Source organism: Pseudophryne corroboree, chromosome 7 (genome assembly GCF_028390025.1).
Source record: "Pseudophryne corroboree isolate aPseCor3 chromosome 7, aPseCor3.hap2, whole genome shotgun sequence".
Taxonomy (NCBI): Eukaryota; Metazoa; Chordata; class Amphibia; order Anura; family Myobatrachidae; genus Pseudophryne; species Pseudophryne corroboree.
Window position 1 is genome coordinate 304,247,815 of NC_086450.1, and position 27,541 is coordinate 304,275,355.

The 27,541-nt window shown below is 39.9% G+C and overlaps 1 protein-coding gene across 1 annotated transcript in view; it reads right to left on the reverse strand.

The window, feature by feature from the left end:
- Positions 1–450: 450 nt before the first annotated feature.
- TMEM114 (transmembrane protein 114) overlaps positions 451–27,541 on the reverse strand; it is a 180,927-nt gene continuing 153,836 nt past the window's right edge. Inside the window, exon 4 of the mRNA XM_063934252.1 lies at positions 451–3,234. Coding sequence (XP_063790322.1) covers positions 3,005–3,234 — 230 coding nt within the window. The 3' untranslated portion in view covers positions 451–3,004. The remainder of the gene's footprint in view (positions 3,235–27,541) is intronic.

Genomic DNA, 27,541 nt, shown 5'->3' on the forward strand with positions numbered 1-27,541 from the left:
AGTCAAGATGGATGAGTTACATTTTCTAAAGCCAGATTAGTTTTAAAATTATTGCTTCTCTAAAAAATTGGACAGACTCACCAGAATCATGCTGAGGATTGTATCTCTCAGGCTATTGCATTTGCACCCAGAATTTCGTTTTACATAGCCACTTCAACATAACACAATTATCGTTGGTATTGAAATATCAAATGAGTGAATGAACTCAATAGGATAAATGTTAAATATTTTCCACAAATGCTGTGTAATAATGAAAAGTTTATAAAATATCATATCTAAATCTACAGCAATTGTTAAATAGTGATTTATTTATTTTATTATTGCAAAATGGGAGATAATTTAAATAAATCTATAAAACCAATAATTTAAAAATAATATATTTGTTAATACTAACTGTAGTTTTCTATAAATATTTTATAAAATCAAATGTTTAATAAAGCCTAGTTCCTCTGCAATTAAATGCATGATCCATTGCCATACAGATTGCTTGCCAATTAAAATAAAGCCCATCCAAAAGCTGCAATAAAACCACATGCTTTTGTCTAAGTTTTCATGAAAAATGGTAAAATCCTTATTTGGATATACAGTATCAAGCAATACTTTTGAAACAATGATTCTCACACCATGTTTTATGTGCAAACAGGTAGTATTTCAATAAAATGTCCCTTTAATGTATACAAGTTGTTATCACCACTTTGTTTGCTACATTCATATTTTACATAATTAGATCAAGACTACACAGCTGTTTAATCAGTGTGAGCATTACTAGAATGTTTTAACAGTGAAGCACTACACAGGTTGATCTGCTGATCCATAACTTGCACTGATAAGATGTAACATTAAACAGGCAATTTGAAAAGTGGATTTATACTTTATACTAAGGAAGTATCATTAAGCAAGTAGCTCTAGATCAGGAGTGTCAAACTTGCGGCCCCTGCTGCATCCTTTTGTGGCCTGCGTGCAGGGGTCCTTTGCAGCCTGTTGGTGGTGGTTAACTTGGGCCAGAATGGGACAGAACTGTGTCCCCAGCATTTTCGCCTGCTTCCGCCCATGGTGACATTGCCCCACTGCCTGCACTGCTCACCGGCACCCATGTGGCACTGTGAAGCAGCCAGCAGGCCTGATAGACAGCTGCAGCCCTGACTACCACAGCTCTTAAAGCTGCAGCCCTTACAGCTGGAGCCCTGATGCACTGACCCCTGAAGCAGCAAGCCCGCGAAGGAGCATCTGCTAATGTAAGTTTCTGTAGCATGCATGCTGCACTGGGGATGGGGGTGCAATGGGGGCATTATGTGTATCAGGCACTATACTGGTGGACATTATGTGTAACTAGAACTATGCTGGGGGACATTATGTGTAGCTGGCACTATACTTGGAGAAATTTTGTGTAGCTGGCACTATACTAGGAGACATTATGTTAACTGACACTATGCTGCCAGTTACAACTGTAACTGCCACTATGCTGAGAGAAATTATGTGTAACTGGCACTATACTGTGGACATTATGTGTAACTGGCACTATACTAGGGACATTATGTGTAACTGGCACTATACTGGGAGACATTATGTGTAACTGGCACTATACTGGGGGGCATTATGTTTAACTGCCACTATACTGGGGGACATTATGTGTAACTGGCACTATACTGGGGGACAGTATGTGATGTGTAACTGGCACTATACTGGGGACATTATGTGTAACTGGCACTATACTTGGAGATATTATGTGTAACTGGCACTATACTGGGGGGCATTATGTTTAACTGCCACTATACTGGGGGACATTATGTGTAACTGGCACTATACTGGGGGACAGTATGTGTAACTGGCATTATACTGGGGACATTATGTTTAACTGCTACTATACTGGGGGACATTATGTGTAACTGGCACTATACTGGGGGACAGTATGTGTAACTGGCATTATACTGGGGACATTATGTTTAACTGCTATGCTACTAAACTGGGGGACATTATGTGTAACTGGTACTATACTGGGGGACATTATGTGCAACTGGCACTAGACTGGGGTACATTATGTGTAACTGGCACCATACTGGGGGCATTACTTGTATCTGGCATTATACTGGGGGCATTATGTATAACTGGCACTATAGTGGGGGCATACAAATATTCAGAAGTATGGAATAATCCCTTATTCCCAAAAAAACATGCTTCTGGTCCCAAGCATTCTGTATAAGAGATGCTCAACCTGTATATATAATCTCTTTCTTTATATTGCTCCCTACACAACACTTAGACCTTCATAATTCAGCCCAGTTGAGATTTTGAGTTTGACATGCCTACTATGGATGCAAAGTTGAGTAATACGGGCACATACCTCAATTCACAATCCTTCATTTGAAGCCTAAACTTTTAATTTGTGGATTGGTGGTATAATGATGATTTACTATACTTTACATTATCAAGCAGGTTTTTTTTATATACTAACTGTCTCCAGAGCATTTTCTTTATACACTCATGTATTTTTTGAGCAGAGATTGTTCCTTTTTACATTCTTTGAGCCAATAGACTTACAAAATTCCCAGAAAAGTGTTATGCAATAAAATATTCCACATATACTTCAAAGTACATACTGTAATACAGATGACTAGTAAAAAGACGGCAATATGTAGAGGAATATTGATGACTCAAAAATACATTAACACTGCTGATAATAAGAGGCATCCATAAATATCTACTGTAGAATATTCCAACCAATACAAAGACATTGGTCTTCTCTGAGTAATTGTTTATAGCTGTTCTTTACAGGAATGAAGTATGTGTATATAAATCTCAATGTGAGGCACGCAAATTTAAAATGTAATCTTCTTGCTGAAGTTCTCTGTAAAGACCATAATTTGTATTCCAAATGTCATCTTCAATCTCCTCATTAGAGGTAACAGAAGATGCTATGTATGATTCTCCATCATGTTCTTCATATATGCACATATAACAATCATGCTACGATTCAGTAGGCAGGAGGTACCGAAATGTACATCATTTATATAACTTGATCTCGAGTTCGTTTGAGGCCAGTAACTCTGGCAGCCAAGAGAAAGGCCATCCCAGTGAGAACTTCTGTGATAAAGGATATCCATGCCAAAGCCAATGACCAACCAAACCGTATTTCAATTTCAGACAGAATTTCACTACCTACAGAGTACAGTGCATAGTTAAATGCTGCAGCTGAATAGGCAATATAAATGCTGATTCCAGTGAGAGTTACCAATGCTGAAAGGAAAAGAAAAAAAAATATTTAACATATTAGAACATCAGTATTACTTCAAGAATCATTAAGAACCTTATTTATTTGACAATGAAATACATTATGGAAATAATTAGTGTATAAGAGCATTATTGGCGAAAATATAACTTATTAATACATTTTCTTTGTTTTTTCCTAATGGCCAGCTGTATTACATTTTGTAGTGAACTTAATATACCAGGAATTTTTATTTATATTGTGTGAGATTTACACAGAAAAACAAGTTTTTTTAAATTAAGTTTCACAATTGACTAATATTGACACTTATAAACAAAGTATATCTGTGGCACCTAATAAGAGTTTTCCAAACCCAAATGCAGCCTCAGAGGAAAAACAACTTAAGAAAATCACACAAAAAAATCATAAATAAGATAAAAACAATGAGGGGTAAACACCTTGAAAAGAAAAAGGTGAGACAACAATATTCCAATAAACCATACATCAATGAAGGTAAAAAAAAAAAACCTTGTAATACTTATACGTATCTAGTCTATTATGCCATGATGGAAATTATATTTTTCATTCAGTCCTAGTATATGACACTAGAAGAAATAGTTTATCCCAATGGTAATTGTCAATACTGAAAGTTCTAGAATGATAAAGGAAAGTCTAAGATGGTACTTTTCAATGCCCGTGCAATATATTGAACAGGAAAAAAATTAAAGTATAGTAATATTCTCTATGCTAATAGGAAAAAAAGAATCAAAATGAGCAAACATCTGGTGGAATGCTCTAAAATAACCTGAATGTCTCCTTTTAATTTCTTTGGAGTAGAAAGAACATCTGATTCAGGATTACCTCCAAGTGGTTTTTAATGAAGAATATACATATAAAAAAGACTGTCACACTGTGCAGTATACTGCACATGTATTTTATGAGGAGGGGGAGGGCGCAATTTATGGTGGAGAGGGCTGCTAGTCGCCACCAATATTTGTGCAGGAGGAGAGGCCTCATATCATCCAGAATAAGTACCATCCTGAGACTGAACACGGGGACCAACCAATCATTGTGGTCCAGAGATCATCGGCATGGAGAAGACTTTATGAAGACCGTGGAAGCTTACCAGGATGATGAGTGGATTAACCACACTGAAGAATTGCAGCACCTGAATCCTTGTTTAACCAAAATATAAATAAACTATATACTACAGTATTTTGTCCATAAAAACGGGGGAACAATAAGGGTATACATTCGCCTCTATAAAGTATTTGTGTAATAATCCTTGATAGTGAAATAATTAAAGAGAAAAATAGATACGCTCATAAACCCTAATATTCTGCACCTGAAGTGTGTCAGCCAAAGAAGTCCAAAAACTAATAATAAATTAGAATTTATTAAAAACAATTGTATATGCTATATCACTAAAAACATAACGTGTTTATGTAGCAATACTGTAACAATTTTTCAAGCAATTGCAAACGTTGTTATATCCTTGTACCAAATTATACTGTTTAAAAAGTACTGTTGTCATTCAGGTATAATACCGGGCGTCCCCGTCTCTGATAATTGGCATTTAACTGGAATTGCTGTGGTGGAAAAGCAATAGAGCTAAGTAAAGCCGCTGAGATGGAATAGCTGTTTATTGTTACCAAGTCCAGTAAAGTGGTGGATAACATGGGGCGGAGGCTGAGTAGCTGCTGATGTAAAATAAATTGCCGCGGTGAGGTGCCTTAAGCTGCCGTGTCCATGCCGTGTAAATATAAATAGTGGATGGAGCTGTCAGTGTCGGCGGTGTATGAACCGCTCCAGCAATCAATGATGATAGCCACTGATTGAGGCGGAGAATGTGGTCTCGCAAGTGGATGTAAAGGATTGCAGTCAAACAGACAAGCTGGAGGGAGATTTTCTGCCCATCTCCCGTGCAGTGCTTGAAGCGATTTGTGATAATAGGCGATGTCTGTGATGTCCACCTGAGACTGGCTTGCGGCAACAGTGGGCGGAGTCCTGACGCATTTCGTCACGACTACACGTAACTTTTCCAAAGAGATGACTCCCAAAGTCGAGTATGCTCTATTTAAGGAACTCCCAATAAAGCAAACACCTGTGCAATTGATGTGTTTATACAGAACTGCTGCTATATACATGGTTAATTAGGACTTCAATGGCTGCAATTTTAATCTATTCATTGGACCAACCTTTATATATATATATATATTTATCATGACAATTGCTATCAAATATAAATATAAGTACAGTAGACATATTTTAAATAAACCGCTTAGGTAAACAATGGTATGAGAAAATATAGCTCTTAAAGGCATAGTGAATATAGAATCTATTATACTATTTAGATTCTTATAAATTATACTCAACTAAGTTCACATATCAGATGATATATATGATTAACATACTAACGATTTACCCAAATACAATAGACACTGTGAAATAAAGATAAAGAAAATAAGTATTAAAAAAACAGATTATAAGACAAAATAGGCTGTAATAGAGAATAAGAAAACCAAAAATTGTTTTCTAATGTAAAATAACCGGAATTATTACATGTTGTTTATAATAATAACATAATCCTGATTCATGTTTTATCTTTTAATTTTTAGTGTTCATTACTTAATTATCTAAAGAAGAAAAAGGTGAAAAAAGAACCAAGTATGGTGGCTCCTGCAACGTTTGTATTGAGCCGCCATATATAATGGTTCACACATGAACTAAAGGAGAAGGGGGAGAGATGAACCTGATAGGGATGTGTCAGGGGTCAACCTCAATACACTCATTGACGCCATTGAGAGCGAGGGTCCTCAGTTTGTGGATCCAGAAGTTTTCCCTCTGACACAGTCTATTGTATCTATCTCCACCCCTTTTGGTGAGATTGATAGTTTCAATGCCTATCAATTTGTTATGAAAACCAAAAAAATGTTTGGAGACCCCATGATTCAGAAAACCCTTGGAAATGTTGCGTCTATGTTCTAAAAAATGAATTCTTAATTTGCGTGTGGTTCTGCCCACATAGTGGAGACCACAGGGGCAGATTAATAGATATATTACATATTGGCTGTTACAATTTATGAAGGATTTGATGCTGAAATCTTCTCCTTTAGAAGATGTAAAGGATTGAATGTTGTTTCGGATGTGAGAACAGGTAATGCAATTACCTGAACCACAACGAAAACAACCTTGGGGTTTCGATGTGAGCCATGACAAGGATGATTCTTGTATATCAACATTTGGTGTTCTTTTGTCTACAAATAGACACGGCGCCAAATGTTGTGTAAGGTTCTCAGATTTTTTGAAGATGATTGAAGGGGCATGTCCAATCTCTGGTCTCAAAATCTTGTCAGTTAATAAAATCGGAAGTTGTTTTTAAAGATCTTTTTTTATCTTCCCTGAGGCACTATTATACTTTGAACAGAAGTGTGGAGATCTTTATTGAAGGATGTGTTCTTAACCTTGTAATTGAGAAGATGATCCCGATCCAATAGATCAGCTTTACTCAATGCAGATTCAATTAAACTTGTGGGGTAACCTCTAGTGCATAAAGCACTAGTGAGTTCTTGCGCTTGTATAATAAAATCACTTATTAGTGCAGTTGCGTCATAACCAACGCAATTGACCTAGGGGTATATTTTTCACCCATGGTTTGGAGTGCATGCTGTCATAATGAATGAAATTAAAATTATCCACTTCCTTCCTAAAGGTTTTCGTGGTGATGGTGCCATCAATAATAGTTATGGCAATATCTAGAAAGGATATGGACTTATTGTCCGATGTGCTCGTGAACTGTAAATTATATTCATTTAAATTTAATAGTGAGGTTGAATCGGTGAACTGTGAATAATCCCCATCCAAAATAAAAAAACAAATCAGACATATAACGGCCATAGAAGATGAGGTCTGCGCCCAAGTCTCGCCCCCATATGTGCGCGTCCTCGAACGTGCCCATATATATGTCGGCGAAACTAGGTGCGAACCTCGTCCCCATGGCCGTCCCAAGTGACTGTAAATAATAAGTGTTATTAAACAAAAAATATTGTGTGACAGTATAAATGATATAGAATCCACAATAAATCTCTGCAGTCTCTCTGACATGGTATCTAGATTGTTCAACTATTGTTCAATTACTGCAACTCCCTTATCATGGGGAATAATGGAATATAGTGAATTAACATCACATGTTACAAAAAATATGAATTTTCCCACTCAATTCTTGAGATAGAGTTTAAAAAAGCAGTAGTATCTTTAATATGAGATCGCAGAGAGACTGCGTGGGTATTTTTTTTAAAGTCAACAAAATGGGATAAATTAGCAGTGAGGGACTCAACACCCGAAATAATAGGTCTACCCGGTGGAGTTAAAAGTGACTTATGAATTTTGGGGAGGTGATAGTATATGGCTGTGACTGGATGTGAAGGGATTAGATATTTAACCTCTTCCATAGATAGAGCTCCATCGTTAAATGCCTCTTGTATCATTGTAGTCATGGCAGCTAAAAAGGTATTGGTTGGATTATACTTCAATTTGATGTAGATATTAATGTCCCCCAATTGTTTTTCTGCCTCTAAAAGGATAAACAATGGTATTCTGAATGACAATTCCTCCTCCCTTGTCAGCCTGCTTGATGACAAGGGAGGGGTCTTTCTTGAGCCTCTTCAGAGATGCTTTCTCTTTATTGTGCAGATTATGTTTATATTTGATGTTCTTAATTTCCATGATACATAATTCATCAAAATCGTCCAATGTTTTATTATAAAATATGTCAATTTGGGGACTCCTATGGTGCAGAGGAAAAAATTGAGTCCTGCTTCTAAATTTAGTTATTCGTTCATTATATCTGTCTGAACTATAAATAGGCATGGTGACTGATGATATATTGCTCTCCAATTGGAGTGACTAGAGCATATCTATACCCAGTCTATCTATATCATTCAAAATAGTAAGAGAACCAATGTCATTGTTTCCACCTACTTTTTTTGACGCAAAATATATTTTCCTCGCTAAAGTTCTGACATATCTGTTGAGATCAACAAATAAGTTAAAATGGTCAGGGGGTTTAGTAGGGGCAAATTTCAGCCCTGGAGTTAATAATCTAATATCATCTACATTAAATTTAATTGAAGATAAATTATGAATGGTAGATTTACCTAGTACTTCACGTCTCTCTTGGCCTCTATGCTGGGGTCTCTTCATCTTTTGGGAGTATTAAGCCAAAGTAAACTGTATCTGTTCTGATGATGATGATATGGAGATAGAGTGTGATAGTCTCTTTTGTGTTTTCCTAAAAAAATAGAGTTGCTTTTCTGCTCCTGACTCTCATTATTGCTGTAAGAGACCTGTTGTTTGGGTCTCACTACCATTCCATCCCTCCGATGACTATCAGGAGATGGTTTGGAATATTGATGCATGTCATCATGAGTAACATGTTCATATCGGGAAGATGTAAATCTCTGATTATTTTTTGAGGTGTTACTACCTACCCGGGAAAAAGAATGATTGGCATATTGATACCTCCCATTTGATCTACTTTGAGGTCTCCCTCTATAGCTCTGTTTCTTATTGAAAGTACGGACTTGATTATTACTATAATCATCTGAATCTCATTCAAATTTACAAATTTTACTGTCAATAATCTCCCTTTCGTAGGTCTCAAGTTTATGATTCAATTTTTGGTCATTATGTTTGTATTGTGGGTGTTCTGAATAGGTTAAGAGTATTTTCTTTGTCTCCTCAATCTCTTTAGAAATAGAGGAAATCTTTTAATTACGATATTTGATAAGTAAGTCCATTAAGGCAAATGAACACCCATCCAAAATGGAGTCCCATTTCCCTTTCAAGGTAGGATCATCTATAAAGGAAAGTGTTTTAAAATCCTAAGACCTCTCGGAATTTTTTTACTTTTTACATATTTTTGTAAAGTCACCATGTCCCACCAATGTCGGGTTTCTGTTTTTAACAAATCTTCTAATGTGTAAAAAATGATGTTAAATTCCCTGTCTTTATCTATCAGAATAGTGGAGGGAACAATGGAATCATAATTATCATTAAGTTCTTCAACATATTGTTGTCTCCTCTTTATTCTTTCAGAGAAACAAGTAAGTTCAGCCATTCTACTTTTAGAAAAATGGAGTTGAATTAACTGTCAATTAAATAAAGAATTACCAATAAATAGTTTTTTCAAATGAAGTAACAGTCTGGTTATATGAGACCGGCAGCTGCAGATATACACAAATTAAAGAACAACCACACTGAAGAATTGCAGCGCCTGAATCCTTGTTTAACCAAAATATAAATAAACCATATACTATTTGGTCCAATAAAACGGGGGAACAATAAGGGTATACATTCGCCTCTATAAAAGATTTGTGTAATAATCCTTGATGGTGGAATAATTAAAGAGAAAAATAGAAGCGCTCATAAACCCTAATATTGTGCACCTGAAGTTTCTCAGCCAAAGAAGTCCAAAAACTAATAATAAAATAGAATTTATTAAAAACAATTGTATATTCTATATCACTAAAAACATAACATGTGTTTATGTAGCAATACTGTAACAATTTTTCAAGCAATTGCAAACGTTGTTATATCCTTGTATCAAATTATGCTGTTTAAAAAGTACTGTTGTCATTCAGGTATAATACCGGGCATCCCCGTCTCTGATAATTGGCATTTAATTGGAATTGCTGTGGTGGAAAAGCAATAGAGCTTGGTAACTATAAACAGCTATTCCATCTCAGCAGCTTTACTTAGCTCTATTGCTTTTCCACCAATTAAATGCCAATTATCAGATCCGGGGATGCCCGGTATTATACCTGAATGACAACAGTACCTTTTAAACAGTATAATTTGATTCAAGGATAGAAACATAGAAACATAGAAACATAGAATTTGACGGCAGATTAGAACCACTTGGCCCATCTAGTCTGCCCATTGTTTTTATCCTTTAGGTAATCGCAACCCTCTTGGAACCTTAATTCCTTGTAAGGATATTCACATGCCTATCCCAAGCATGTTTAAACTGCTCCACAGTCTTAGCCGCTACCACCTCTGATGGGAGGCTATTCCACTTATCCACTACCCTTTCTGTGAAATAATTTTTCCTTAAATTTCCCCTGAACCTGCCTCCCTCCAGTTTCAGTATATGTCCTCGAGTTCTAATACTTCTCTTCCTTTGAAAAATGTTTCCCTCCTGAACTTTGTTAAAACCTTTGGTATATTTGAAAGTTTCTATCATGTCTCCCCTTTCCCTTCTCTCCTCCATACTATACATGTTAAGATCTTTTAGCCTTTCCGGGTAAGTTTTGTGATGTAGGCCATGCACCATTTTAGTTGCCCTTCTTTGTACACTCTCTAATGTATTTATATCCTTCTGGAGATATGGTCTCCAGAACTGGACACAGTATTCCAGATGAGGCCACACCAATGACCTATACAGTGGCATTATTACTTCTCTTTTCCTGCTACTGATTCCTCTCCCTATGCAACCAAGCATCTGACTTGCCTTTCTCATTGCTTTGTTGCATTGCTTTCCTGCCTTTAAGTCACTTGAAATAGTGACTCCTAAATCCCTTTCCTCCTCAGTAGTTTCCATTATAGTACCCTTGATACTATATTTAGCCTTTGGGTTTTTGAGACCCAAGTGCATGATTTTGCATTTTTTAGCATTAAACTGTAGTTGACATGTTCTTGACCATTTTTCAAGCCTAGCTAGGTCATCAATCAATTAGGATATAACAACATTTGCAATTGCTTGAAAAATTGTTACAGTATTGCTACATAAACACGTTATGTTTTTAGTGATATAGCGTATACAATTGTTTTTAATAAATTCTAATTTATTATTAGTTTTTGGACTTCTTTGGCTGACACACTTCAGGTGCACAATATTAGGGTTTATGAGCGCTTCTATTTTTTCTCTTTGATGAGTGTATTGCTATCTTCTGTATGTCTCGTGCAACCTTTGATTACATCCTGGGCTTACTTACCCCAGCACTTGACATGCAGACCACCAGGCTTAGGAGACCCATCGAGGCAAGCAGGAGGCTAGCCATTGCATTGTGGTGGTATGCTACCCCGTGAGAGTACCGCACAATTTCGTGCTTATTGGGTGTTGGGATCTCCACAGTCTGTGTCATAGTCCACCATGTGACTCAGGCAATGGTGTCTACCTTATACAAGTGCTTCATATCTTTACCACAAGGACAGTGCTTATAGGATACCATAGAAGGATTTGTGAAGTGAGGCTATTCGCAGTGTGCAGGAGTGATTGATGGGACACACATCCCCATTATTGCCCGACGTGACAACCCTGTAGACTATTTTAACACGAAAGGCTGGCACTGGACCACAAATATTATTAAGTGGTTTTTTTTGGGTGGTGGGATGATTTGCATGGGTGTTTTACAGTATAACTTTTTTAAATTTAAATGTATTTCATTTTCCTAGATGTGTTTATTGGCTGGCCAGGATGATCTCATGACTCCCATGTTCTTGCCAATTCAGATCTTTTCAACATTGTAGAGGAGAAGCAGGGTGGCTGGATGTACCCCAAAGAGGTAAACATTTTTTTAAATGATCTCCTATGTGCTGTACTTTAGCTGTAATGGTTGTATATAATTACCTAAATCAATTTTTATCCCTATCTTATTATAGTTTTGACTGACTCCTCTGCAATATATTATTTTCTCTATTTTAAAAAGGTATTCTAAGATCGTGAATGGGGTGGATATCCCTGTTCACATCATCGGGGATGCAGCATACCCTTTACGCCACTGAATTATGAAGGGCTACACCCAACAGGTCCAGTTGAGCCCTGAAAAAGAAACATATACACACACCCTGAGTTCGGCAAGGATAGTGGTAGAGAACGCCTTTGGCAGGTTAAAAGGAAGATGGCGTTGTTTGCTGAAGCGAAATGATGTTGACCTAAAGATCATGCCTAATGTAGCAGCTGCGTGCTGTATATTGCACAACATCTGCGAACTTAAAAATGAACTATTTCTACCTGAGTGGACTGTGCAGGACCCTGATGTTGGAAACCCATCTGTTGGATGTACATTTTTTGGTGCTGACACAAACTCCACAGCAGATCAAATCCGTGACACTATTACGGCAAACCTTGCAGCACAGTTACCCTTTCATCATTATTAGAAAAGTTGAGTATTAGAAAAGTCATCACAACATGTTTGGTCAATTATATTTTGTTTATTTTGATTACCACCTTTGTGTTTTTTGTAGCCCAAAAATGAAACACATTAACAGCATGTGTACTGTATATATGGTGAAACAATAGTTTCTATTAGTTCCCAAACAAGGAAAACATGGTCTACAGATATGCACATTTGGGTACATTATGCATATATGGGGTCATTCTGACCTGTTCACACGCAGCAGTTCTTCGCTGTGGTGCGAACGGGCCAGAAATGCGGCTGCGCAGCACCTGCAATGACCAGAAGAAAGAAGAAAGTGATCACTAGCGCAATCGCAAGAAGATTGATAGTGGGGAGGTGTTCCGGGGCTTCTACTCACCATTTTCTGGGCATGGAGATCCGACGTCGGCGTGTCCAGGCGTTTGGAGGGCGGATGTTTGATGTCAATCCCGGGACCTTCGTCGCTGGATCCATCGCACAGGGTAAGTAGGTCTGACCCTGGTCTTGTTTTGCAGGAAAATTTTTTAGCATAGTAGAGCTTCACAAGCGAACGCAGCCCTGCTATGCTAAAATACACTCCCCCATAGGCGGCGTCAAGTTGATCGCACGAGCAGCAAAAAGTTACTAGTTGCTATCAACTCAGAATGACCACCATAGTTTCACATACCTTTTGAATTCCCCCCCAAAAAATGCACACTGGTAGGCTTTTAGATACAATTACACCAATGTATAGCCACAGTAACCCTGCAGTATATTGCAGTGAAAAATACAAAAATAACTGTTTATTTTGAGGTTTGTACATACTATACAAAATAAACACAACAGCCATAAGAAACCCTCTCTCCTCCCATAACAATTCCATCCCAAACAAAAATTGCAATAAATAAACCATTAGAATTAAACATAATGAACAAACAGTTGTGCATAAACACTTTTTTATTAACCACACTGTGGTTATTTATCAACAAGTGATACATTTTACTGTGAGTGATAATTTGCTCCAGCCAATCAGCACCTAACTGCCATCTGTTATAAAAAAAAACACCTGGGAGCTGTTTGGATGGTGCAATTTATCACTCACATTGAAATGTATCACTCATTGATAAATGTGCCCATAAGTTCAAGTTAAATTAGGGTATACACTAAACTCTGTGCGTTAGATGCTGCAGTACTTGTGGCACAGTATGGGCCAGGATTAAATGTTCCACTCCCTTGGAACGCAAGCCACTTCCGGCGGATGTCCGGTCCGGGCCTTATAAGATCCTAGGAATCTCTAAACTGGGCCCACGCCCATTCGTCCCCTTCTCCTTGTTCCCTATGAGTGACGGAGGCGCAGTTTGGACGGCCTCCGTCTTCATTAAGTGCCCAGTTTAGAGATTCCTAGGACCTTATAAGGCCCGGACCAGACATCCGCCGGAAGTGGCTTGCGTTCCAAGGGAGTGGAACGCAAGCCAGTAATTAGGGTTTTTTATAGGTTTTGCTGGTATTTTCTAAGCATGTGTTTTGTTTAAGTATTTTTTCACATCTTTTGCTCTATACTACATATATTATCTATTTCTCAGTCCAGTAATAAGGGCTTATTTGATGTTTTATAATTAACCTCCTGTCCCCGCCCCCTAGGGGGAAGGACTGGGATCTTCTGCTATAAAAAGATAGTATTTACTTCACACACTTACCTTGAGAAAGACTGTATGTCGAAACGCGTTGGTTTTATTTGGAAGGCACCTGTTTACTTGGGGGTTAAGTCCCTAGGAGTGTGACGGTCCGGACATCATCACTATCCAGGTTCTGTTTTTTTCATCTGTCCCCCAAGTCACATGTGCTTCTGCTCACATCATTGGAGATGTTAGTTTAATGGTTTATTATTAAATTTGTGTTTTTTTATTTAATTTGTGGACAACCCCTTCATTTATATATACGGGAATTATTGGGAGTATACCCATCTCCCATATACTGTGACACGTGAATTGACCGGCTTATCACCCACAACTGGTTCCCTGTTTCTGCTTGTTTTCCGTGGTGCCACGAGAGAAAGCAGAGAGAAGGAGGCCTTTGGAACTACCTTTCCTGCTGGAAAGCGAGTATTGTCCCCAGGAAGATAGAATACCTGTAGGAGACATCATTTAAAGATACCTTTATGAGCTTCGTTCTCCGTCTCTTCCATGTGAGTTCGGTACGCACCATTTTAAGACCTCCCCCCACTTTTCAGTTCACCTGTTAAAGATACCTTTATATGAGGACCTCTGTTTATGTCTATGTGAGTTTGGTACGTTTCTTTTGTCTGTATCACCTCCTTTTTACCCTCACCCTTTCCACACGAGTGAGATATACCACACCATTAGGGTTTTTTTACCGCTTATATTTCTGGTCCGCCTGGGATAGTATCCATCACTACGAATGAAGTTCTAATAAGAGGACATCAACCAGACGAACCACTGACCAGAAAAAGAACAAAAAAGAAACCTTTATGAGCTTCTATCATCCAGAATCAACGTGAGTACGGTGTGTACCAAGAAAGAATACCAACTCCTGTATCTTAGGATATTCCCTCCTGTAAATTATCCATCAAAGATACCTTTATATGAGGATTTGCATACGTACCAACTTTCTTCACTTTTTTCCGAGGGAATCATACACCCGTGTTTGAAGAACCTCCTACCCCCATGGATACCCCGTCAGTGAACTCCGGATGGGAAAAGAAACCCTCACGAACATTGATTTTCCCTTGTTCATGTGAGTACAGTGTTGACCCCGGGGATTCTTCTCCTCTTTCAAGAACTCCCTTCCGTGAACCTTTCTTTTTCAAGACAAGAGACTTCTTCATTATTTGGGACACTAATCAATCATTGTTGGGATATCCCCATTTATGTTTATATATTTATAATACATTGTGATTGGATAGCGCGTTAAGGTGGTAGAACTTTCTTTTTCTGTCCATTTGCCCCCTTGGAGATTGTGTGACATCTCCCTCTATCTACCTTTCGCAGCAGTCCAGAGGGCGCGGCAGGATTTTCTCCAATTTCAAAAATTTTCATAAAAATAGCAGCATTAGCAAACGTGTTTGTGGCATTAACACACTAGCTTAACTCTGCAACAAGTTACAGTGATCTTTATATCTAGTGCAGTGCAAACTATATCCCGTGGTTCTCAATGCAGGCTTTCTGAGCATGGCAATCCTGAACATATAGTAATTAGTCATTATGGTACCCCCCCTACCCTGTCACCAAGTACATACGTAAGTACATACCTCCATGTCCCCCTGGGTGGTGGATAACCCCACAGCCAACCCTAAGCTTTCCCCCCTCCCTACCCTAACCCCCTTTTCCTGACTGCATACTCAACTCCCGTGGTCAGATGTTCAGGATCCTGACTGCCAGTATTGTCACCACATGTTGTGAAAAAATTGGGGAAGTGCAGCAGTGTAGAAAACGGCCACCCACCTTTAACACTGGCTCATATTTAACCCTATGCTGTGCTATGTATGTTTAAAATTGAAAAAAATATACTTACTGTTTTTCTGCAAAGTTGGGTTGACGGCGACGGCACTTTGCACAGTCACACTGTCACTGGACTGAGCTTCCACGACCTCATCAATGGTGTCAGTTATACTGTCATCATGGCTAGATGTATGCGTGGACAGGTGGGTGAATGTGTCATGTTCATGTTCGCTATTCCCAGGTGTGTCCTCAATTAACAGGGGTGATGGTGGGCAGACTTTACTGGTTGTCTGTGTATCTTCAGGACCTTGACTGCCTTCTGTAGCAGTGTACTGAGAACTGGAAGACAGACTCACAGGATTGCAGATAGCTTTGTGTCCAAAGACATTTGCGCAGATATCATAGTATTGCCACTCGATCCGGCCAGCCCCACTCTTTTTACAGTTTTTATCATGCACCTTCAAGAACTGCTTTTTCAGAATCTTCATTTTATTAACAACTTGCTGTTGTGTAATTCCTCTGGCTTCAAGCAGTTTGCAATGCTTTTATAAATAATAGCATCCTTCACTGTGCCTGTTATCTGTCTCTTTATTTTCTTTTCCCCCTTATGCTGAGCAGCTCTCTGATATCCATATCAGTCCAGTTAGCCATATTGCCTGTCTCCTCCATTTCCAGGATGCTTCCCAGGGCTCTGGATGATGACATCATCTTTTCTGAGCCCAAGAAAGCTCCAATGAGAGGCCTTTTAACAGTCCCTTGTACTGAATACCGGGTAGGGCCCATTCACACTACACTGCATCCTGGGACGATTCCGGATTCAACCCAGGAGACCTGGGATGAAATGCCGGGACGCTCGACCCGGTATATTCTTTCAGTACCCTTTCACACTGAGCAATGCGCAATCATATGCAATAACCGGGGAAATATTTGTCAGTCTGAAAGGGGTATTACTTAGCACCAATGTCTTATCAAATAGGTATTCCGCCCTTTAACTAGAACCAGAATCATCAGATGTTAATTTTTTATAAGAAACCACTCTAAGATATAAAAAAAAAGGAATTCTCTTTGACCAAAAGAGACACCATGGGGGCAAGCTCCAGAAGTAAACACAGGAAAATATTAAAAAACAAATAAACCTAGAAAATTCATCTCATCTATGTCAAACATCTCTAACACTATGATGAAAATGTTCAATTTGAGCGTCAATGCATTAACAGGAACAGAAATGTCTGTCCTCATGAAATGTTTAACCCTTACATCAAGTATCAATTTGTTGGAATTATATTTTGTTTTGCATAAATGTATCCATGAGCAATGTTTAAAACAATTCTTCCTAAATGGAAAGGATACTATGACCATAGAGCGAGGCAATTATTAAGGAAATAATAACCCTGCAGTGGAAAGGTCAGGAATTTTCAGAAACACAAGAAGTCTACATTAAGACTAGAAACCTAATTCAGACCTGATCGTAGCTGTGCAAAATTTTGCACGGCTACGATCAGTTACTCAGACATGCGGTGGGATTCCCAGCACAGGGCTAGTCCGCCCCACATGTCTGGCCCTCCCCCTCCCCCCGTACAAGTACAAAAGCATTGTGGTGATGCTTTTGTACTTGACGAGTAGCTACCTACCTGTGCAGCTCCTGCACGCTGTCAGGGAGCTACTCATCACTGCCCGGGTCGCAGTGGCCCGCCCTCAGCATGCAGGTGTGCCTGGACCTTGCCCCCAAAATGGTGTCCAAATGCCACCGGCCCGCCTCCTCCCGCCCAGCAACCGCCTCTGCCTGTCAATCAGATCACTGGGCTGAGATGGGCTGAGATGGCCATCAGCTGTCTGGCATGCTCCAGCGCACTGCAGCACTGGCACATGCACAGTTCAGACCTGATCTGCTGCTGTGCGAAAACACACAGCAGCGATCAGGTCTGAATTAGGCCCAATGTTAGCACCAACAACAAACTTGTTACAGATAGTTTCAAGGAAATTTCTAAAAAAAAAACTAATAAGGAGTTTAACAATTAAACATTTAAAGAAGGAGAAGCATTGAAACATGTACAACAAAATAACTTGCTGGTCATCAAACCAGCTGAAAAGGAAGGCAGGTAATATTCATGGACCATGCTAAGTATGAGGATGAGGTCTATAGACAATTAATAGAGGGCAGTACTTATTTACTATTAAAAAGAGATCATATAACTAAAATAGTAGATGTGAAGAACTTATCAAAAAAATATAAATGCAAATGCATGTATAAATCCTTTATAACCACCATATAAATCCTACCAAAGGTTCATATAGACTAGTCACACACTAGAGAGGCCTGTTGTATCTGGAATAAACACAGTTACAGCCAATTTCCACTATTTATGTCTACCTACTTACCTTAAATAAACTAATGAAGTCTTGGTAAATAAAAAATAAAGAATTTAACATGGAAGGAGAATTATGTCAGTTGTCGGTGACAACTGACATGAAGTCACTTTTTACTATTATGGATCAAACACAAGGGATTAATGCCACTAAAAAGTTTTTTGCTAAATTCAACTACGATCCCTCATTATCAAAAAGCAGAGAACTTATATTCAAAAATTATTATTTTGGTGCCAACATGGACAGCAGAAATGCCCCTAGCTCTATCAATTTCTTCATGGCCTTCTGGGAAGACCTAGCAGTCTGGAATGGCCATGAAAAAAGTAAGTCTGGTATCCTGGTACAGGTACAGTACATTACATTTCTTTTCTTTGGGAAGGTGACAGAGATAAATTGAACAATTGATGTAGACATCTTAACAATAATGAAATGAACATTGCCCATACTTTTGAAGTTAGTTAGCTCTCAATAAATTTCTTGGCACTTACAATCTACAAGTATGTCCAAGATAATATTTTAAATCAGGGGCATATCTAGAGTGGAGGGGACCCGTGTGCAGTCGCCGTGTGTGGGCCCCTCCTCTCCCATAGCCGGCACTGCCACTGTTAGCGCTCTGAGCACTAGAGACTCTGGCACTGTGCCAGAGTCTCTAGTGCTCAGAGTGCTAACAGTGGCAGTGCCGGCTACGGGAGAGGAGGGGGCCCCCACCCGGACACCAGACATGTAAGTATAGAAGAGATTATTGCAATGGGTGCGCTGTGGGCCCCCTCTCGACCCAGGGGCCCGTGTGCACTGCACACACTGCACCCATTATAGATACACCACTGTTTTAAATACATAATGTAAACCTATAAGAATCCAACAGACTGTAACTTCTAGTAACAAAGTAAGTAAACAGTGCTCTAGGATGGTAATAAATGTGCAGTGGTGCTAAGAATTATCACTTATTTATTTATTAAAACATATATGAATCTAATAAATTTTCTTTGAAAAAACCTGCAGGTTGTAGAAACTAGTGAAAGACTAGCAAGACTAGTGAAACTTTGTATTTTTGTTCTATTTACAAAGTAACTGTTGCCTGTGCCAGGTAGCATTACAAAGGAAAACATCCTTTACCGGGCTGTGATAAGAATCTTGTTCTCATGTTTAAAGGAACTATTAGTGGTGTTCAGAGATAATAATCGCAGCACCTTTACAGCATACTACTATTTTTACACTGGTGCAATGTTATTGCTTTTAAGAAAATTGCATCTTGTGACCATACCAAGGTGATTATTGATTTGCTTTTTAATACATCACCACACAACTGGGATTACCTCAGTGCCACTTTAACTAAAATTGGCTATACATGGCCATTGGTTTACCACAGCACAAAGAAAAACCATTCCCAGATAATCCAGCAGTCTACTGAACAAAAACTGATATGGATTAGCACATCAATGTTTGCCAAAGGGCTAATCTTGCAGGTGATTCCTGCAAAAGCAGTATAACATAATTTTATTGAGGAATTCACCAGCCTCTAATTATTGTTTATTCAGCATCACGCTGATCATCACTGACTATATATGGCTATAAGTTCACTGTTACGCTGATGAATTAATCAGTGTCAGAGGCAGAATTTCCATTGGTGCAGCAGGTGCATTGTACTGTGGCCCCTAAGGACTAAGGGGCCCACTGGTTCCCAGACCAGCAATGAGTTATCCACTGGCAGCCCCGCAGACCATTTTGAGAAATGTTGGATGAATGGTCTGGTGAAGAGAGCAGGGTGGGCTCCACTCCCTGAGGGATCGGCCCTTTACCTTAGGAAGACAGAGCTGACTTGGTAAGGTATCCAATTTGCCATGATCAATAACCTCAGGTAATTGTATTGCCAGTGGCTATCCAATTAGCCCTGATTTGGTGCACTCCTTCCTCCGATGCCGGTACTTAATGGGTATTATACTTTGGGTGTCTCAGGCATCCGAAGCATTATCCGTGATAAGTGGCCTGCCGGAGCCGCAAAATCACATGGGATTGGGAGCTTATCCCGGATCCCATATGTTATAACAAGATCTCCCGTACATTTTTGGCTGATCAAATTGGATACTGCGATAGTGACCATTGGTCAAAAATCACAATATGCGGTAATTTTGCTTGTACCCCTGTCACCCATTGTTTATCACTGTCACCCACTTCCTTCCCCTGTATTCTGCTGTCACCCTCAGCCTCCACTTTGCCTCTTCCAGTAATCCAATGTTGTGTGGCATATTATTAATTAGGTTGGAATGGAAGAGGGGGACCCAAATTATATTTTTGCACCTGGGCCCACCACTGACAAGTTCCATCACTGATCAGCAGTCCCACTGAGAAGACATCAGTATGCAACAGTGTCCCTTACAACTATAGTAGCTGTCATTCCAATATCACAGATTTTAACAACTGCTCTACATACAGAATAGCATATTTTGGCATGAGAGACTTTTAACTCCAGATTAACCTTTGCAGCATCACTCTTGGGACATATAGAAGTGTGTCTTTAGTACCAGGTATATGTAATACTCTCTGCTTATTGATATAATAATTTGTATAGTGCTCTTTCTCCTATAGGACTCAAGGAGCTTAACAGATAGAATGAACATAATACAGTACAGAACAATGAAGTACAGAGCTTTTTATTACTATATGAGTATATATTAATCACATGTATTAGTGTTTATAGTAGGGATGAGCAGGTCTGGGTCTTGGAGTACCGGACCCACCCAAACTTCCCGATCCGAGCTGGAATCCGAGTTCGGCTTGGAACTTTCCACCTTACTCTGATCCCAAAATGAGGCAAAATATAAAATCATGTAAAATCAAAGAAGCAATATTTTACAGTGATAAAAAAAGTACAGTTAGCTGATGAGAAACATAAAATTGGTAATATGCCATTCACTACACAAAGTGGCAAGAAAAGGCTAAGACTTTGGCCTGTGTTTATGACTGGTGGTTCTGCATCTCATAATGAAGATGTAATCCCTCCTCCCTGTAGAAAAGTTAAAAAATGAATCTTGTTAAGGCACAGGAACCAACTGTGCATTCAGAAATATCACCAATTCCCATCCAAGTGTGTCCGTGGTTGCAATGTATGAGCCTGACTTTTCCAATACTGTACTGGAAGAGGAGGTGCCTTCCACCATTCAAACACCCTCTGCAAGTGTTGGGAGGAGCTGTGCCAGTAAATGTGCTGACATTGAGATTGAGTATGTCACGGAAGAAGTTCACCAGGATGAGGAGGATATTGGTGTAGCAAGCGCTAATGAGAATGTTGACGATTAGTATTCTGATGATGGTGATGTTGTTTGTTTAAATAAGGCTCCAGTGGAGATAGTTGTTGCCCATGTTATGAAAAAGCCCATTGTCATGCCTGGGCAAAAGACAAAAAAATCCACCTCCGCTGTGTGGAATTATTTCTACCCAAATCTGGACAAGTGTCAAGCCATCTGTAGCCTTTGTAAAGCCATAGTAAGTAGGGGTAAGGACGTTAACCACCTAGGAACATCATCTCTTATACTGTAAATCACTTGCAGCACATTCATCAAAAGTCATTTTCAAATTTAGAAACTGTGGCTAAGAATGTAACAAGTCCAGCGACACCTAGCTCCCTTTTCTCTGTTGGATCCAAGTGGCTGCAATCCAAACCACCAACACCCTCATCATCAATTTCCTCCTTATTCAGGATCAGAAGTAGTCTTGTATGCATTTTCATAGGCATGACTGACACCTATCCGGGATTCCTCCAGAGGATCCTGAATTGCTATACCTACTGCTGCATCTGTTACTGCTAGGAGTCGATTGTCATCTCAGAAAAGGACCATGAAGATCATTTGAGGTTTAACAAAACAACTGACTGTTCAACAATCCTTTGCAAGGAAATGAAGAATGACAGCAGTCACCCAGTTGCAAAGAGGATTACTGAGGTCATAACAACTATGCTGGTGTTAGACGTGCATCCAGTATCCGCCATTAGTGCAGTGTGTCACGATCCATGCAGTTTCTCCTCCATGCTTGGGGTGGCACTCTCTGCTCTGGTGCTCAGCACTCTCTGCTCTGTATCTGCAGCTTGGTAATTAGCTGTTACCACAGCTGTGAGCAGCACCTGAACTCACTATATAGGCCAGCCACACAGGCTCCCAGTTGCCAGTTCATCGTGTCAAGGTTGTCTCAGTTTCTGGTCCTGGTTATGCTGGTCTCTACTGCTGAAATCACCCATAGTACTGCCAGGCTCCAACAGCTATCCCGTGTAGCTACTCTGCTACAGTGCAATCCTGTGATCCTGCTACAGTGCAATCCTGTTATCCTGCTACATTGCATACTCTACCACAGTGCTATCCTGTGATCCTGCTACAGTGCAATCCTGTTATCCTGCTACGTTGCATACTCTACCACAGTGCTATCCTGTGATCCTGCTACAGTGCAATCCTGTTATCCTGCTACATTGCATACTCTACCACAGTGCTATCCTGTGATCCTGCTACAGTGCAATCATGTTATCCTGCTACGTTGCATACTCTACCACAGTGCTATCCTGTGATCCTGCTACAGTGCAATCCTGTTATCCTGCTACGTTGCATACTCTACCACAGTGCTATCCTGTGATCCTGCTACAGTGCAATCCTGTTATCCTGCTACGTTGCATACTCTACCACAGTGCTATCCTGTGATCCTGCTACAGTGCAATCCTGTTATCCTGCTACGTTGCATACTCTACCACAGTGCTATCCTGTGATCCTGCTACAGTGCAATCCTGTTATCCTGCTACGTTGCATACTCTACCACAGTGCTATCCTGTGATCCTGCTACAGTGCAATCCTGTTATCCTGCTACGTTGCATACTCTACCACAGTGCTATCCTGTGATCCTGCTACAGTGCAATCCTGTTATCCTGCTACGTTGCATACTCTACCACAGTGCTATCCTGTGATCCTGCTACAGTGCCTTCACAGTCCACAGTGTCTCAAGTGTTTCCACAGTCTACACCGTTTTCATGTACTCACAGTCTCCCGGCATCCCGTGTATTCACAGTCTCCTGGCATCCCGTGTATTCACAGTCTCCTGGCATCCTGTGTGTTCACAGTCTCCTGGCATCCCATGTCCCCTCAGTTCTCCCTTTCATTTTGTGTTCTCTAATTATTCCTGGTTTATACTTATTGTTTACAGTTGTACACTGCTTTAATAAACTTGCTATTGTACCGTGAACATCAGTCCCTGCGAATATGTTCTCACAAAGGGAAATCCAAATGGATTCTGACACAGTGGGATTTAGACAGTTGATACTGTGTCTCCGATACCAAATCCTGTCTAGATTCCACTTCACTAGACAAGAAATTCACAGACTGTACAAGGACATTAAAAAAGTGTCATTAGTGTCCTCAGAAATGCCGTTGTACCCACTGTCCACTTAAACACAGACATGTAGACAAGTGGAACAGGGCAAACTAAAGACTACATGACTGTGACAGCCCACTGGGTAGATGTATGGCCTTCTGCATCATCAACAGCAGCAGCAGCAGCACCAGCAGCATATCACAAATGCCAACTAATTCCTAGGAAGGCTACGCTGTGTACCACCAGTTTCAGTATGAGGCACACCACTGAGAATCTCTTAGAAAAACTCAGGAACATCATTGGACTCTCCTCGAGATTTGTGATATCTGACAATGCCACCAATATTGTGAGAGCATTACAGCTGGGCAAATTCCAACATGTCCCATGTTTTGCTCACACAATTAATTTGGTGGTGTAAAATTTTTAAAAAATGAAAGGGACATGCAGGAGATACTGCCAGTGGCCTGAAAAATTTCTGGCCATTTTCGAAATTCAGCAACTGCATGTTGAAGACTGGAGCACCAGCAAACACTCTTGAACTTGCCCTGCGATCACCTGAAGCAAGAGGTAGTAACAAGGTGGAATTCTACCCTTTATATACTTCAGAGGATGAAGGAGCAGCAAAAGGCCGGGAAATTACATAGGCAAAGGAGCGGGAATGCACCTGAGTCAAGCACAGTGGAGAATAATTTCCATGTTGTGCAAAGTTTTCAAACCCTTCGAAATTGCCACATGTGAAGTAAGTTCAGACACTGCCAGCATTAGTCAGGTCATTCCCCTCATCAGGCTTTTGCAAAAACAGCTGGAAAAAGTGAAGGAGGAGCTGAAATGTAGTGATTCCGCTAAGGATGTCGGACTTGTAGATGAAGCCCTTCATTTGTTTTGCCAGGATTAAAGGATAGTTAATCTCTTGAAATCAGATCACTATATTTTGGTGACCATACTTGATCCTAGGTTTAAAGCAGGGATGAGCCACTCTGGTTCCAGAGGAACCAAACTCCCCTGAACTTTGCTATCCGGCTCGGGACTTCCCGCCTTACTCAGATTCCAAAATGAGGCAAAACGTGATCATCCCGCTGTCGGATTCTTACGGGTTTTGGATTCTATATATGTCCCTGGTGATTGGCGTCATCTTCACTCCGGCATTGGAGAGTGTACTGAATGGACGTGTCCATCTACAGTACTGTGTGGCATGGCATGGTGTGGGGCAGGTGCTCTGTCTGCTGTATCTGAAAGGGGTGCTCTCTCAGATGTGTCAATTCAGGGGTGCCATGTCTGTTGTATCAGTCCTGGTGTGCCCTGTCTGCTGTATAGGTCCAGGGGTACCCTATCTGCTGTATCAGTCCAGGAGTTCCCTGTCTGCTATATAAGTCCAGTGGTGTCCATTCTGCTGTACAAGTCCTGGGGTGCCCTGTCTGCTGTATACCTCCAGGGGTACCCTGTCTGCTGTATAAGTCAAGGGGTGCCCTGTCTGCCATATCAGTCCCAGGATATCCTATCTGCTGTATTAGCCAGGGGTGCCCTGTTTGCTGTATAAATCAAGGGGTGCCCTGTCTACTGTATAAGTCCATGGGTACCCTGTCTGCTGTATAAGTACTGGGTGCCCTGTCTGCTTTATAAGTCCAGGGGTACCCTGTCTGCTGTACCAGTCCCAAGGGTACCCTGTCTGCTGTATTAGCCAGGGTACCCTGTCTGCTGTATAAGTCCATGGGTACCCTATCTGCTGTATAAGTACTGGGTGTCATGTCTGCTGTTAAAGTCCAGGGGTGCCCTGTCTGCTGTACCAGTACCAAGGGTACCCTGTCTGCTGTATATGTCAAGGGGTGCCCTGTCTGCTGTATCATTCCAGGAGTACCTTGTCTGCTGTATAAGTCAAGGAGTACCCTGTCTGATGTAAAATTCCAGGGGTGCACTGTCTGCTGTATCAGTCCAGGGGTGCCCTGTCTGATGTATCAGTCCCGGGGTACCCTGTTTGCTGTATCATCTAAGGGTGCCCTGTCTGCTTTATCAGTCCAGGAGTGCTGCTAAGTATGCAGTATCAGTCCAGAAGTGCTGCAAAGTCTGCCATATTAGTCCTTGTGTGCAGCGGCGTAACTCCCAGGCACAATGGAGACATTTGATGCCAGGCTACAGCTGTCAGAGGGGCCCTGAGAAAGAGAGAAAGCTTCTGATCTAGAAAAGATCTCTTGCCACTCATTTCATAGTGACTTGCTGCAGTCACTGCTGAATGCTGTCCAAGCTCAGAAACCTCATTCGAAGACCCCTTCAGCTGAATAGTCTAGAATGTGTCTGATAACAGATCAAAGTGTGTACACTGTTCTACAGCCATGCTGCTGTGTCTTATATGAGGAAAGAAAGGAAAGAAGTAGTTGGGATTAAGAAAATGCACTATTCATTATAATAAAACTTTTAAGGAAGGGTATTTCTCAGAGCATGGAGAGAGATATAATTGTGAGAGATAAAGTAGCAACGAATTCGCTCCTGTCATTTTTCAAACACCTGGTACTTTATCTCTAACAATTTTATCTCTCTCTGAGCTCTGATAAAACCCCTCCTCAGGGCTATATTTATTATCATTTGCAGCCAGCACCTAAAAATAAATATTCCTTTTCACCACAATTAGCTTTAATAAAGAATCTTTATTCTTCCAGATTCTACCATTTGCAAGTCACTGGGATGTCAGCATGTGCTAGTCGGACTCACTGGCGGGGTCACCACCTTCTATTTTGCCTCTGGAAGCCTGGCATGAGCTTATGCACCTGCATGGGTGCCCTGTCTGCAATATCAGTCCAGGGTTGCTGCTAAGTCTGCCGTATCAGTCCAGGGGTGCCCTGGCTGCCATATCAGTCCAGGGGTGCTCTATCTGCTGTATCTGAAAAATGGGTGCTCTGTCTGCTGTATCTGAAAGGGGTGATGTGTCTGTCCATCCAGGGGCTCCACCCCAGTGTAAAATTAAAATAATAAAAGTAAATACAAAAGCCTAAAATTATAATTATAAAAAATACATACTTTTTTATTGTTTGTGCTGTACCCCAGTGTACTATACAATTTTTATTTTATTTTTATAAGTACTGTGACACTGCCGGTCAGACTGCAGTATATTATGTCCTACTCATAAATGCATTGTGCGATGCTGTTGGTGAAGTCAACCGCAGTGTATAATTATTATATATATCTCTGACTCATTTGTGTGACACTGTAACCGCTGGTGTGTGATATAAAAAAACACTTCTACATATTTTTGACTAATTTGTGTGACACTGCTGGTGCAGTCAACTGCAGTGTGTAATTATTATATATATTTCTGATTCATTTGTGCGACACTATCACCACAGTGTGTGATATAAAAATAATATATAGATTTTGTTTTAAATTATTATTTTGTGATGTGTCATCCCAGTATACATCCAGGGACTGCAGCTGCTCCATCCATCTAGGGGTGTTCTGTCAGTCCACACTATATACAATAACATGTTTTTTTTTATATTTTGTGCTGTATCCTCCCAGAATACATCCAGGCATGCTCCGTCCATTTCAGGGTGTGGTGTCCATAGCTCATATCCTTATTTTATAACTTATTGTCCTATTTTCTAAATTCTTCTTATCAACACATTGTGAATAATTCAAATTAATATTATTAATGAAAATTATAAATTAGCTACATTTAAATTAAATTAATTAAATAAAATAAACTCTCCACACTTGTATAATGAACTTTCTGCATACCCAAGTTATCTCTAAGGAAATTAAGAATTTGATCCTAAATAAATTAAATAAATTAAATAAATTAAATTAAAATAAATATAAATTAAAATTAATTATATTAAATAAATCAAAGCTAAAATATTGTGTTTATTATTCTTTGTCTTAGTCATCTTTTTGTGAACTGAAATCTTGAGCCTTGCATAATGCGTTGGTTTTTTAAATGCATTCTTTTTTAAATATTTTGTCCTCACAGTATATACATCCAAGGACTACTGCTGCTCCATCCACCTACCTCGGTGCAACCTTTTGGCTTAAACTGAGTA